The following is a 14,767-nucleotide window of genomic DNA, read 5'->3' as shown; positions in this document are numbered from 1 at the left end:
TTCTGGGATAGCCCCATCATCCAAATCTTTTGGAAGAACATTAAAAAATACTTTAGGATCGACTAAAATTGAGCCTCCCTTGGGACCCTTTCTTCTGGACATCGCTCCGGACAGTCTTCCTGATGTTCAACACTCTCTACTGCATCTACTGTTATTGACTGCAAGAAATGTGGTAAGAATCTGCTGGTTGAAACCTGAACCTCCTACAATTATTCAATGGACACAAAAGATTAGGCAAGTTTATTTAATGGAGTGAATGGCAGCCCACTTCAATTAGCAATCCCTGTCTCTGACAGACGTTGCGGCCAATTATTAACTTTCTCAAATAAGACACAAGCCTATGCCTTATTTTCTTCTTTAAATGTTAATAATAAGCATGTATCTGTAACATGCAGCACCCAGTCTCAGGACAATGTCTGTAATAGCCCTGTTCATACAGCAATAAAGTTCTGAAAGAAAAAAAAGATATTCTTAATATATATAGTCATCTTATGAGAAATGTTGGTCTCTTAAATGAAAGCTAACCATTACCTTCCAGGTGTGCTTTTTGAAGAACCTTTCTATCTTTTGTAAACTTTTCACTGAACCACATTATAAAGCTCTGCATAATAAATTACGGACATTCAGAAGGGAAACAAAACACGAATAAAGTCACACCGATGGATCAAGAATGGAAGGCATCATCAAAAATACTGCAAATCAAACAAAAACATCAAATCAATTCTGATTTTATTGAGGCAATTATAAAACTCTTCTTGCTGTTGATTCCCCTGTACGGCGGCCTGCTGTGTTAATCCATGTACTCTGTTCTTCATCATCGCCAACCCTCCTCATCTTTGCTCTGAAGCGTCCGTGCTCCGAGGCAACAGGCGAGAGGACATTCAGCGGCAGTGTTCATTTGTCGGCCACCTGTGAGGCTCAGCACTTGATGAACCGGTGTGTGACCTCGTAAATCCCCACAGACTCGTTCACCTTCTCGTCGTAGTCCGTCCAGTCCTGAAATCAGTCAAATGAAAGCTAACAGCGAGCGGATCACTGACGACGGCCGCCGTGGAGCAAACCGGACACAGACAGAAATAAAACACACTCTATAGCCGCTTATCTATTCATGACAACAAACACACGGGATGAAATTCAGTATGCAGAGGAAAAACTGCAAGAAATTCTCATTTTCATGTGAAAAAAACATTTAAGATTTTCTGCTTGACTCACTTTTTCTAATAGAGTGATTTCTGGAAATTGTGTTCCAGACTCTGCTCCTTCTGCAGCGAAACCCGCCTGGAGGAGAGAACGAGGAAAAGTGACGTCGCACAAACACTTCCACCAAAGAACAAAACCGACGGCAGCGATGACACCGTGCGTTGAAGGCGACACACACACACACGAAGTGATCCTCACCTGTGGCTGGAAGTCGACAGGCTCCAGACCTCGACACTCAAACTGCACCATCGTCTTGAAGCTCTCGTTGTCTTCAGCCTTCAACCAAGCAGACATGGCGCTCAGTGAAAAGTTACAAGAACAAGGATATTTTCAGAGAGAGATGAAGTGGGGAAAAAAAAAACATTTATCAGAATTCAGACCACTGTGGTCTCCTTCAAAAAACAATCAATAGCACAACATTTCACTACAAAGACAGAAAAGTAAGTCCTGTGTTGACAGGTCTGTCTTCACTTACATTATAAGGTGTGATTGTGTCTGCAAGAATATCTGGAAGGAAAAAGCAACATTAGACACATCGAGAGGAGAGACAAAATGAATGTGTGAGGATTCAAACCGACCGATGGAATTCTCCCGGGCACAGAGTTTACACTTCTGCACCATGCTGGCGCTGCCTCTCCCTCCTTTCAGCGGCACGCTCTCCTGAGGAAACAGCACAGGCAGAATGTGTCAACACACTGATTAATAAGGAACGCTTTGCAATCACAAAGGAGGTTTTCATCCTCACCACGAGGGTCACGTACTGCCATTTATCTGGGATCTCGCCACAGTTTCCACATTTCAGCTGAACAAGGAGGAAAAAACACAAAGCGGAAAAAATTACAGCATGACAGCAACAGCCTGGTAGCTTCATGCTCCTTCTTTTATGATCATGGCTTTAAAACCTGTGAAACTGTTTGTGTTTCCCACCCACGTCTTGTAGTGTGGAGTATGCATGTTCTCCCTGTGTGTTAATGGGTGGTCCAGTTTCTTATTTGGTGATCCTAAATTGCCCTTCAGGCAATGGGTGTGTGTGGTACAGAAGACGGATGGATGGATGATGCTCGAATACAAGATAAAAACCCAGGCAGAGAGCAGGGATAACATGTAAACCCCTCACAGTTCCCACCCAGAAAAAAATCAATACAATTTGGGCATGTGGATTTCTAATAGGACAATGACTTGAAAAGATTAGTTTCAGATGTAACTAGAGTATATAATAACCATCCACATTGCAATAAACAATCCATCATGTTTAGCATGACTGATGTTTTAATCGGCAGCTATTTATTATTGTTATTATTACTGTTACTGAACTTCAGCTATGTGTAATTCATGTAGATAAACTATGTCAACACAATCTGTACAGTTTTATTAGTTAGGATGCAAAGGAAAATCTAAGGTTAGCAATATATACAACAGGCACAGGACAGAATTACCTCTAACAAACAATCAGTCAAAAAGAGAAGCTAGGCTGAAACGAGGAGATATGTTATAAAAGTAGCATGTTAGCATGAGAGCTATGCTACCTTCAAGAACCAGCGGAAATCGTCGCCGAGCGGCCTCACTTTGGTGAGGTTCTCCAGCGTGGCTTTGAACTGAAGCCCGAATTTCTGTCATGGGCGGGAAGAAAAGCAAGAGTTTACACAAGACCGAGCAGAATGGTGCAGTGTGAACCCACAGAGACACAGAGACACACAGCAGCTGTACGTACCACCATGTTGACGCTGTGCACTGCTGACGGGACTGCTGCGTTCAGGGCGCCTCGGAAAGCACATTCACATATAGCGACAGATAGATAGATAGATAGATAGATAGATATTATGTTTCAGTCTCACCATGTGCAATTATGTCTATGATTATTTGTAAATTGTCCAATTGTCTGCCTTTTTCTACATTTATATTTTATATTTATTTATCTATATGATGGGTATAACTTTTTTTATTGATGCACAAAAGGAGCAGCACCTGTCATTTCATTATATGAGACATCACAAATGAAGCTATTCTATTCGTACGTTGTGGCATGCTTTTGACAAGTGGTTGCCCTCAGCAGAATCACACGCACCATAGAGTTCACATGTTGGATCTTGCGGTTGACATAAGGCCACCAAAGTATTTTAAGCACATGTCATACCAGTGAACTTGGTGCCACACATGCATGTGGAGCAGAATGACTGGGTGAGGGGGTTAAGTGAAGCAATCCTAAGACAATAGGGTTGGAGGGTTCTGGACACCCCAGTCCAGCCCAGAGCTTCCACCCTAAACCTGAACAAATGTTTCCACTGGGAGAGACCACCCACAAGTCTGATACACGCTTCAGTTTATTGACCATTGACTGAGTCCTATTACAAATCACGTGATCCATTCAACAGCCATACAGTACAAATCGGTACAAATCGTTCATTCAGTTGCACTAAACAAACACAGGATGTGGCGTACAAAACTTTGATTCAATGGTTTTTATTGTGACCTCAAAACAGAAATCAGTTTCTCGTGTGGATACTTGAGCAGAAAGGTCAACCTGAGGCAGTTTAGCAGAGGCATTGCGGTGGGTCGTCCAGTAGTTCATGGCCACACAACTGGGGAGGCGATATTGCTGCGGAGATGAAACACACACCTCCGCCACGTCTTCGTCGGATTTTTCAAGTCGAGGGGCATCATGAACCTGAGTGTGTGAGTGTGTGTGTGTCATCTTGAAATCAACAAGGCTGATCTGCAAAGGTCATCGCTCGCATCTGAAGCGCACGACAGGAAATGGTTTCCACACCTGGCTGACAAATCAAAACATCTCTTCATACAAAAAAAAAAAAAACAGGAATACTTCAGTCCTCACATTTCAGTTGTACAGGGACACAACTCAACCGAGTTCTATGATCAGGTAACTGTCAGTTCAAATTCCAAACATTGGCGTCTTTCAAGTCATAAAGTGTGATACTGGAAAAAAATAATATTTGTTCTCATGTTGTTCCTGCACAGAAACAATGTGGTGGAAATGATCTGCAGTAAACAGACTTGATGTCATGCACTGGACTCAACGACACACCGAGGGAACGTAAACACTGAGAACAACGGGAGGAAACGCTTCCCAGATTGTCGCTACAAACAGAGTGCCTTTCTCCTTTTCTTTAATTAACATCCTTCTCATTCGAACAACCTAAGCATTTCTTAGACTCCCCAGCTATTTGGGGTTCAAGTTTTATCAGACGTAAGTAAAAAGGTTTCCCCTCCTTTATTTGTTTTCGGCGTAAATTTTCACAAAAGCAGCAGGGGATACATTAAAAGAAAAAGTGTGGATCAGTCTTCGCCCACAGAAACAAGAACTTCTGCTTCACCTGCTCACAAAAATCGAAATCCAAGTTGAACAATTACAACGAAATTAATAAGTAGTCGTCAAAATAATAAAAGGCATTTCATTTCTGTTTGCATTTCGTTTTCCTCTTCTTTTTTTTTTTTTAAATACAGTGATGCCGATGGGCATTATTTACAGCACGACCGCCAACACCCCTCTCCGCCGTGAAGAGAGGTGCGTCGAGGTCAATGCGGCCGGCTGCTGGATTCGGAGGTCCGCCGCTGCCGGGGGGTGCCGTGGCCGTTCGTGCAGCCGTTGTGGCGCTTGCTGAGTCCGCCGTTCAGGATGTCCTGGATGTGCTGCACTATCAAGTTTATGGCCACTGCAAGGAGACAGACGTGGGACAGCGGGGTCAGCTGCAGCTCTCACAGGCTCCTGCAAAAATTCTCTACAAAAACTAAGCTGGAGAATTGGATCCGCCACAGCATAACGCTGCTATCGGCCCATTTATTAAACAGCATTGACCCAAAACTCTTCTTTCAGAAACTGCTGGAAAAGAAACAACTGTACAATAAAAACAAATCTCACGGTAACACAAATCCTTAAACAATGAGTCCAATATGAAACTCATTTTTTGAAACTGAGGAGAAGAAAAACAGTTCAACAACTTCAACGTCTAAGAATTTAATAGTGTTAACAGAATGTTTAATCTCGATTAGGTCTGGGCTTTCTTTCATTGTTAGAACGGAGTCTTGGCATCATCCATCCAGAGCCGAGCCCAGGAAAAAGAAGACCTAATTACAAAAATATTCTCACGGCTTGAAGCCAAGGTGAAGCTCGAATTGAAAATAAGTCTATTCTGAATTTTTCCACATTCTTAACCTAAGGTTAAGACAGAAGCTGAAAGCATCACAGTTCAAACACTCACCGAGGTTATCGGCTCCTCGTGGAATAATCACATCGGCGTACTTCTTTGTCTGGTGGGGAAAAAAAAAATTGTCAAAACAGGCTATAAGCAGGTCTCCAGTCTGACACACTTCATTAAAAACAGAAATGAGTGAATGAAAGATGGCATTTTATTTTCCATTCTGCTAAACTTAAAAGCATCACTCACTGGTAAACAGAACTCCTCGAAGGCCGGTTTGACGAACGTGATGTACTGAGCCAGAACCTGCTCCAGCTCTCGACCGCGCTCACTGATGTCCCTGAGAACTGAGGGAAGCAGACGGAGAGCGTCTCAGTGCTGACAGCTCGCTCAGCAGCACTCCTTAAGTCAACAGCCTCATCGAGACATGTGTCGAGTTATTGTCTGAACACGTGTTTCAGAATGTGAGCGCTCGGGGACAACGAGTCGACACACCTCGGCGTGACAGCCGCGTGTCCGGATCCGTGTCGACAAACAGCTTCATCTGGAACAGATCCCTGATCTCCTGGGAGTAGAACATGAGGATTCCCTCGAAAAGGACCACGTCGGCCGGATACACCGTCACAAACTCGTCTTTCCTGCAGCACACACCCACACAGCAAACGTTACCTTACACCTCATGCTACTTTTATTACAAAGACTTAAACCAACTACACAATTACACTATCAGCCTGGAATAAGGTCACGTTTCCTGTTGCCCATAATAATTAACTCGGCTGTCTGATAATGCAGGAAATGGAGAGGCTTGCCTGGAATGAGTAACAAAGTCATAAACGGGGATCTGGACAGTCTTTCCCTGCAGTATCAGTCTGAGCGTCTGTAGGACCAGCTCATTGTCAAAGGCATCTGAGGGCGAGAAAGACAACACACAAAGGAGATGCTTAGCTTCAGCTTCTTTTTACACTGGTTCCTCTTGCTCGGCAGGCACACGGGATTCATGCTGCACGTTTGGTAATTCAGGAATCCCTTTTGTGGAACAGGTGTTGGCTTCAGTCTGAGCTTGAGAGCAGCTGCCTCTGCAAAACACTTGCTGACTGTGGGGATTTCGAATCAGCCGAAAAAGGAAGCAGGAGCAAGAGGGAGCAAAGTCATGCTCCACCGTCTGCTCGTGCCAGGAGCGATCAATCTGGCAGCAGAGTGCCAAAACACACAATTTCAGTAGATGTTCTGTGCTTTGAAGTTATATATTTACTTAAAAGTCTGCCAGATCAACAATGAGCTAGATTAATCAAATAGCATTAGGAAAGTTCCAGAAACTAAAATCAAATCAAGCATCTTGATAAAACTATACAGATGCATAATTTTCGCCTGATCGTATTTAGCATTTATCCTCAAAATTACCTGTAGCTGCAGCTTAAACACTACTTTCATAAAAGGAAACCACATTTTGGGAGGAGTTGATGTTTCATTCCTGACAAAGTGAAGGAGATTCATGAGATTATAGGTTGCAGACGTCAGGCGCTGTTACACTGCGACGCTGCATGCAGGTTGAGCCATGCAATCCTGTGTTCCCATACCTGGATGATCAAAGTTGAACTGGCCTTTCAGCGCCTTGGCTTTCTGCTCTGGAGTCAGGACCTTGTAGAAACTGTCCTGGCTGAGAATCGCCACCTGCCGCTGGTGGTGGTCGATCTTGTTCTGTCCCAGTAGCTCCATGATCTTCTCACATACTGATGACTGAATGGATAAAAAGAAATGTCTGTGAGGACATGATCAAAACACTAAAGATACAACAATTAGCCCCGATTAAATCAACAGTCCACCGCGGTCAAACTGTCCTTCGATGTGACCCATTTGTCCTGAATGACCTTTCAACTGTACCAGTTTCGTGCCCAATGCTGAGCGAGCAATTCCCAGGAGCCGAGCGCACCCCTGCCATTGTGTGCCCTCCCATGCAAAAAAAAAAAAGACAATGACTTCTATCACACCCATTTTGAATAATGGCAGGTTGTGTCAACTGAATGAGAAGCACTCTGAACACACCCATGACAAAGACTTTTAAGACAATTAACTGCCTTGTGTGATTTACATTTTAAATGTTTGTCTGTTCAACAATAACTACATCATTAATATTTGATAACAATTCTTAAGATACTTGACCCCTGACCCCATCAGCTCCCCTGAACGCTGTGACGTGGCTGCTCAATACGCTGCTTAAATGTGGAAACAAGAGATTAATAAATTAAGATTAGATTAATTTCTAAGGAAATCCAAACTGCAACTCAGGCTGGGATCAGCATGTTGGTCTATTGTATGTTTTAAGAATTAACATCACAATGCAGCTGCAGTGAGGAGGGGGGGGGGTGTCATCCATAACACAGCGCTTAGGCCAGTCTAGTCCAGCATCGGGGCACTTCCAGCCTCTACACAGGAGACAAAACGCTGGCTTAGCGCCAGTCACTCCGTGTATGGGACAAAGTTAGGAGGAGCTAACTACAGCCCCTGCCTCACTTTCGTCTCACAGTCTGCGCATGGGAAATACAACAAAAGTCTGGATAAATAAAACATTTCTCTGAGTGACGATGCGGCGCTTCCTGAGCTCGTCTTATCCACACCGGGTCTTCGGTGCGTTTCAGCGGCACTCGGTGGGTTCAGGACAAAGAAAGTCAGTGACGTCTGTGGAAAAAGAGCCACGTCTGTCCGGGCGGCGGGCGGACGTTTCAGCTCCGCTCCGCAGCCTACCCGCCGGTCTTTACAGCCCAGACGCAGCTTTATTACAGATCGTTTCACGACAGGCTGGTGATGGAGAGGAGACTCCTCTGGTGTTTATCACATCCACGGCGCAATGTCGGTCAAGACGACCAGGAGCGCCCACAACAATGCTAACGTGAATAAAAAAAAAAAAAAAAAAAAAAATACTTTTTCTAAAGCGGACAAATAAATGAAATTTTTAGTTACAAACATCTACCTTCGATTAAAAATGTATTTTAATGCAGTACTGATCGATGAACAGGGGTGGATGCGCCCCGGAAGGATTTTTTTTTTCCCGCGGGCGCCTCCGTTCGGTTCATTTCAAAGCATCAGAATGTAGGTTAACGTTATTTAACGACGGCGGTTCGTCCTGGGTCAGGCAAACAGACTGAACAGACCACGTCTACAAACCAAGCTAACCCGAGTCGCGGACAAAAATTCAGGGGTAAAAAGACCAGAAAAGAATATGGGGCATTCGTGTTTACAAACACATAAAGAGATTAGTGAGGAGTTAGCGCCGGCTATTGTCTCAGCCCATCCGGTAAAGCTAGCATGTGATGGAATTTGGCTCGGTAGCTAAGAAATAAAAAAGCTAACAAAGCTCTACACTTGATGTAAGAGTTGAGTGAGTAAAAATGAAGATAACGAGCAGACCGAGATCAGCACCACAGACAGAGGAAGCTAAAGCAGCATCTAGCGGAGCTGAGTGGTCGAACAGATGAGAGAGAGCTGTCAATCAAACTTCCGCCGAGAGACGCCGGAGCCACGCGGTCAGCCAGCAGTCGGCTGCCGCGGCCCGGGGCTTTCCTCAGTACGAGGACCGTGTCAGCTCACGGAAATCACAAAAATCAGTAACGGGAGTGCCAACCTTTCCGCTGGCGGTGCCTCCGGAGACACCGATGAGGAAAGGTTGCCGAATAATGGTGGTGTTGTCGCTGCGGTCCCTGAGATGTGTCTCAGTGTCGCCGGCCATGCTTGCAGTGTGGTGCACGAGCGGCTGAGGCGGAACGTCTTTGTGATGAAGCTCCGCCCCTTTTACACCGAACTCAACTTTACACACGATTAAAATCCAGCATCATTTTATTTTTGATGCATTACAACACAGATTCACAGCTGCATACAAATAATACATATTAAAATAGCTTATAAGAAAAATGAATATGTTTCCGATCGCTGTTCTATGATTGACGGTTCGATCGTCCAATAGCGTGCCGGAGATCTTTTCGCTGCCTTTCGGGAACTGTCGTGGATCATTCGTCCCGCCTCGTGCAGTAACTGTCGGTAAAACGGCAGGTCAACCAAACGTTACGTTGCGTGGATCCACGACTAAAGACCCGTAGTTGGCGTGATTACTTTTTTTGGTGAGTTTAACGATGCGTGCATGAAGCAAGCGTCCACACATGTCAGTGAGTGTGTTTGACGCTATGAATAAAACTCACACTGCCTCGACCGTCTTCAAACTAACCCAGCTGCAGTAAATTCTCTGTTGATAGTTAAAAGTTGGAGCATTATCGGCTACGGGAAAAATGCTCCGGAGGCTGGCCGCCGTCCCCCGGCCCCTAGCGGCCGCTGCGCGGAGCTTGTCTTCGGGTTCGGTGAGGATCACGGAGCCGCTCAACTTCTGGGCTGGAAAGCGGAGAGAAGGCCAGAAAGACAACAAGGAGCCTGTTTATGAACCGTCAACCGGTGAATAAGTTTGTCTCTCTGTTGAATTTAAAGAGTAAATGTGCCGCGTGGACTTTGATCGCTGCGGTTTTAAGCCTGTCTGAGGAAAACAGTTATTTACATGAGCTGTCAAAGTTTCTCGTCCTGTCGCAAAATGAATGTTTCCAGAAAACGTCACGTTACGCTTTACGTACAGGTGCGTCCCCAAAACTCAGAATATCAGTCAAACTAGTGATCTGTTTTATTGTCAATGTTAATAATCATAACTATTGCCTCTTGTTTTATTCTTTATTATTAATTCGGTCCGACAGATCAAAACCAAACCATGGCATACAAACTGATACAAATAAACGGGAAAAAATACATTTACTCTAATATGAATTTATATTTCTTTTAAATAAATCTATACTAAATGTACAAACACTTGACTAGACATACATAGTTTTAATACATACAAACACAAATACACACAGATAATGCATATATCTGCTCAATATGCATGAAAAGGGGTTGAAAGAATTAAAACATTTAGCTCTCCTTTTCTCCAATATTCAATAATCACATTTGATGATGTAACAAAATTATGTTGTTTCTGTCTTGTGTAAAAAGTAAAAAAAAAAAGTTTCTGAATTTTTTTTTTTTTATGTTTTGATGATTTATGAGCTAAAATGTAATTACATAAAATAATGCTGGTCATGTGATGTTTGTGATGAGGGTGAAAAATTTATGTTTTGCAAGGCAAGGCAAATTTATTTCTATTGCACCATTGAGACACAAGATAATTCAGTGGTTTATGCAGAAATATACTGAAGCAAGACCATTAAGAATCTTATTTTTTGGTAATTAAAGTTCTGGGGAAAAATTAAAACAAAGCAATTAAGAAATGCATAATGAATAAAGTCAAAACTTTAAGATACAGGTAATAAAATCAGTAAAATCTATTGTGTATTCAGTAGCCTAAGCAAATGATAGTGTTTTAAGGTCTGATTTAGAAGAAGTGAGTATGTTGGCGGTCCTCAGGTGTTCAGGAAGTTTGTTCCACGGCCCGGGTGAAGAGTAGAAACTAAAAGCTGCTTCACCTTGTTTGCTTCTGACTCTGGGACGGCCTCTTCCTGAGGACCTCAGGGGTTTGGATGGTTCATATTCGACAAGTTCGTCTGAGATGAAACCCACACAGGAGACCATTCAAAGCTTTAGAAAGTGAGTCTATATATACACCCAGATTTCTGGCTTGACTTGATGTCCTGAGTGATAAGGAGTCAAGATGAGGGCTGACCTTTAACCTTAACCTTTTTTGGGCCAAAAACAGTTACCTCTATTTCTTCGGGGTTAAGTTGTGTAAGGTTCTGGCACATCCACTCATTCATTTCATTCATGCACTTATTCAGCAGGTGTAAGGACCTGTGCTTAGACACAGAAGCTGACATGTAGAGCTGTGTGTCGTCTGGATAATTATGACAGGAGATGTTGTAAAGCTCCATTATTTGAGCCAGAGGGAGCATGTAGCTGTTAAAAAACCCCAAAGGATGGAGCCTTGAGGAACATTCTGAAGCTGCCAAGCCGTGTTGTAATCAAAAAACTAAGATCCACTAATACTTAAACTGAAACCGTAGATGTGTCACTGCTCTCATCCGTGTCATTCAGCACTTTTATAAGGGCAATTTGGATGCTGTGATTTGACCTAAATCCAGACTGAAGAATGCTGAAGTGACTGTTTAGTGCAATAAAAGCATGACGTTGTGTGAAAAGCATGAAGTTGTGTGAAAGCTCAGTCGTATTGTCATAAAGAACGTCAACACACCAGATTTTCAGTATATTTTATGGCGTTTAATGCGTTTTGGTTCATGTCCATCATGTGACTGCTTCCTGTGTCACCATCACTGCTCTTATCTCTTGATAAGGAGAGTCTGTGTGGTTCTGATTACCTTTCTAGGTCATGATTTCCTTTTTTCGCTGTGCAGGGCTCGTCCTGTGCCACCTGGAGCCGTGCGGCGCTGCAGAGGTGGACCAAGCCGTGCGGGCTGCCAAGTCGGCCTTTGGTCACTGGAGCAGAATGTCTGGGATGGAAAGGGCGAGAATCATGATAGAAGCTGCTCATATGATTGAGGTGTGTTAAATTAGTGAGAAGAAAAGATATCAATAAACAGTCAGCAGACATACACATTTGAAAAGCATGCTATAGCGTCACACACACCACACTCATTCAGTGTGTCTGTATTTGGTGTGAATGCGCAGAGCAGGAGAGAGGAGATTGCCCGACTGGAAGTGGTGAACAATGGGAAGTCCATCACAGAGGCCCGTCTGGACGTGGACTCGGCCAGACTGTGTATCGAGTACTACGCAGGCCTGTCCAGCACCATGGCAGGTTGGTGCAGCTTCAGCAGGTTTTCTTCATAGAAAGATCAGAGCGGCTTTTGCGATTGCTGTATCTTCCCCCTCCTTGTTCTCCTTTGCCAAGGCCAGCATGTCCAGCTGCCCGGAGGGTCGTTTGCTTACACCCGCCGGGAGCCTCTGGGGGTCTGCGCCGGCATCGGGGCCTGGAATTACCCCTTTCAGATCGCTGCATGGAAGTCTGCTCCGGCCCTGGCCTGTGGTAGGAGAGCAGATGCTCACATCCGCCTAGACTTACTTCCACATGTGAGCCACTGCAGAAACGTTTAGCCTAGTTTCTCCTGAGATAAAGAGCACAAGCTTTGGTGTGTAACTTTTTTGACCAATAGATGGCGCCGCAGCACAGATTCTGAAATGAAGACTGTTGCCCACTGAATGTGTTTGAATGCCTTGTATGTATTTGGTGATTCTAAATTGTCCATGAATGTGAGAGTGTGTAGCAGTCTGCAGTCTGTCTGTCCTGTGATGGACTGGGGACCTGTCCAGGGTCCCGCCCCGTCCTCGCCCAGACTAAGCTGGGGTTGACACAGAATTAAAGATGGATGGATGGACGTTGAATAAAAGATGGATAGATTGGTGCGTCCTCCGTTGCTTTCCTCCAAAGGGAACTCCATGGTGTTCAAACCCTCCCCGGTGACGCCGGTGACGGCCGTCATGCTGGCAGAGATCTTCACGCAGGCCGGCGCTCCGGACGGGCTGCTGAACGTGGTGCAGGGCGGCCAGGAGACCGGCAGGCTGCTGTGCCACCACCCTGACGTGGCGAAGGTCTCCTTCACTGGCAGCGTCCCCACAGGACAGAAGGTCTGTGGCATAGCCGGTTCCGTCCTGATCTGATGCTCTCTTCGCTAATGATGCTTTCATGTGACCTTTGACCTCTAGATTATGGAAATGGCTTCTAAAGGAGTGAAGCCGGTGACTCTGGAGCTTGGAGGGAAATCTCCACTGCTCATCTTTCAGGACAGTGATCTGGAGAACGCCGTGAAGGGAGCCCTCATGGCCAACTTCCTGTCTCAAGGCCAGGTGCCGTGTCCGGCTCCAGAAATCATTTCGTAACTCCGTCCAGTTTTACTGACTTCACCTGTTTTGCAGGTCTGCAGCAACGGTACCCGAGTGTTTGTCCATAAAGACATACTGCCCGAGTTTTTGAGGGAGGTGGTGGCGAGGACCAAGGCCATTGAAATCGGCGACCCGCTGTTAGAGAGCACCCGCATGGGCGCGCTGGTCAGCCGGCCACATCTCAGCAAAGTGTTGGCGTTTGTCGAGCAAGCCAAGCGTGAGGTAAAGTGGTCGTAGTTTTGCCAGAAGAGTGTTTGCCTGCAGCGGTTAGTTCAGTTTAGACTTTAATTTGAAGTCCTCCGTTGTCAGGGAGCCACGGTGCTGTGTGGGGGTGAACCGTACGTCCCATCAGACCCAAAACTCCGAGGCGGATACTACATGACTCCCTGCGTCCTCGGTGAGAAGCCTTTTCACCCTGTGACCTGAGCTTCAATGAGGAAATACTGAATGGAATTCATCAGTCTTCTTGTGCCGAAGGTGACTGCAGGGATGAAATGACCTGCGTGAAGGAGGAGATCTTTGGTCCGGTCATGTCCGTGTTGTCCTTTGAGACTGAGGAGGAAGTCCTGCGGAGAGCCAACGACACCACGATGGGTCTGGCCGCCGGAGTTTTCACCAGGTCGGTTTACACTTTAAATTACTTGCTTCAGCTTCTCTGAAGACGGTACGTGTAGGAGCACGAACTCAAGAATTATGTGACCAAACATGAGTTTTTGTGTGTGAAGAGATGTGAGGCGAGCCCATCGTGTGGTGGAGCAGCTCAAAGCAGGCTCCTGCTTCATTAACAACTACAACGTCACGCCTGTGGAGGTGCCGTTCGGAGGCTTCAAGATGTCAGGTAGCACCGCCAGCGGACAAACACTGAAAACTCTGCTGCTGCAGCCGTCTGCAGAGAATTAACCCCAGCATCGTGCTCTCTGCCCTGATCTCTGAGGGCTGAACCGACAGTGATTTTCCGAGCTCTCCGTTTCCCAGGCATCGGGAGGGAGAACGGCCAGGTGACCATCGAGTACTACTCTCAGCTGAAGACGGTGTTTGTGGAGATGGGAGACGTGGACAGCCTCTTCTAGACCGTGGTGCGGACCAGGACGCCGCTCCCATCAGTCAAGGGATGGCTGAGCGTCGATCAGCTGCTTAGAGAAGCTGGTATTCTCTGATGATGGTTTTCTGGTGAAGCAGACTAAACATAGAAACAAACCAGCTGAGCCAAACCGACTGAATGTAAAAAAGTTTTAGCTGATTACACGTCTTATAGTTTTCCTATTTAGTGTGGAAGTCGCTCTGTGATTCCTGCTTGTAACAAGAAAACACAACAAATGTTTACAATAAATGTTTATTTCTTGAACTGGAGAGCCTTTTTGTACAAATCCAACAACCAGCAAGAGACTAGAAAACAACACATTTATATCAGATGAAACGTTAAATGGTCTGAACTGGAACTCTGACATGAACAGACTGAGTTATTAGAGGAACCTAACACTTAGGTTTTACTAACAATGTTCACTAATAATAAAACAAAATGATAAGGATGTGGATGTTGTTTTCTTTGC

The 14,767-nt window shown here is 45.1% G+C and overlaps 3 protein-coding genes across 3 annotated transcripts; 1 reads left to right on the top strand and 2 right to left on the bottom strand.

Moving 5' to 3' along the window:
- Window positions 1-712: 712 nt before the first annotated feature.
- On the bottom strand, window positions 713-2,963 carry czib (CXXC motif containing zinc binding protein). The gene is made up of 8 exons (XM_030115007.1): window positions 2,912-2,963; window positions 2,727-2,810; window positions 1,946-2,002; window positions 1,779-1,860; window positions 1,676-1,707; window positions 1,399-1,476; window positions 1,213-1,278; window positions 713-996 (listed from the first exon to the last, which is right to left on the bottom strand). Exons 1-8 carry the CDS (start codon window positions 2,915-2,917, stop codon window positions 919-921), a joined length of 483 nt encoding a protein of 160 aa, XP_029970867.1. The 5' UTR covers window positions 2,918-2,963; the 3' UTR covers window positions 713-918.
- A 544-nt stretch (window positions 2,964-3,507) lies between these two features.
- Window positions 3,508-9,102, bottom strand: uck2b (uridine-cytidine kinase 2b). The gene is made up of 7 exons (XM_030115779.1): window positions 8,974-9,102; window positions 6,932-7,091; window positions 6,164-6,260; window positions 5,850-5,992; window positions 5,604-5,701; window positions 5,418-5,466; window positions 3,508-4,871 (listed from the first exon to the last, which is right to left on the bottom strand). Exons 1-7 carry the CDS (start codon window positions 9,076-9,078, stop codon window positions 4,735-4,737), a joined length of 789 nt encoding a protein of 262 aa, XP_029971639.1. The 5' UTR covers window positions 9,079-9,102; the 3' UTR covers window positions 3,508-4,734.
- Window positions 9,103-9,381: 279 nt separating this feature from the next.
- On the top strand, window positions 9,382-14,732 carry aldh9a1b (aldehyde dehydrogenase 9 family, member A1b). The gene is made up of 12 exons (XM_030115827.1): window positions 9,382-9,466; window positions 9,599-9,791; window positions 11,732-11,877; window positions 12,006-12,135; window positions 12,229-12,363; window positions 12,766-12,962; window positions 13,041-13,181; window positions 13,251-13,439; window positions 13,527-13,614; window positions 13,695-13,836; window positions 13,943-14,055; window positions 14,193-14,732. The coding sequence occupies exons 2-12, from the start codon at window positions 9,632-9,634 to the stop codon at window positions 14,285-14,287; spliced, it is 1,536 nt and encodes a 511-aa protein (XP_029971687.1). The 5' UTR covers window positions 9,382-9,466; window positions 9,599-9,631; the 3' UTR covers window positions 14,288-14,732.
- The last annotated feature ends 35 nt before the right edge of the window (window positions 14,733-14,767 follow it).

The sequence above is a fragment of the Salarias fasciatus genome, chromosome 18, assembly GCF_902148845.1.
Source record: "Salarias fasciatus chromosome 18, fSalaFa1.1, whole genome shotgun sequence".
NCBI classification, from domain to species: Eukaryota; Metazoa; Chordata; class Actinopteri; order Blenniiformes; family Blenniidae; genus Salarias; species Salarias fasciatus.
Note: the sequence above shows the minus strand (reverse complement) of the source record. Positions and strands in the feature narration are given on the sequence as shown.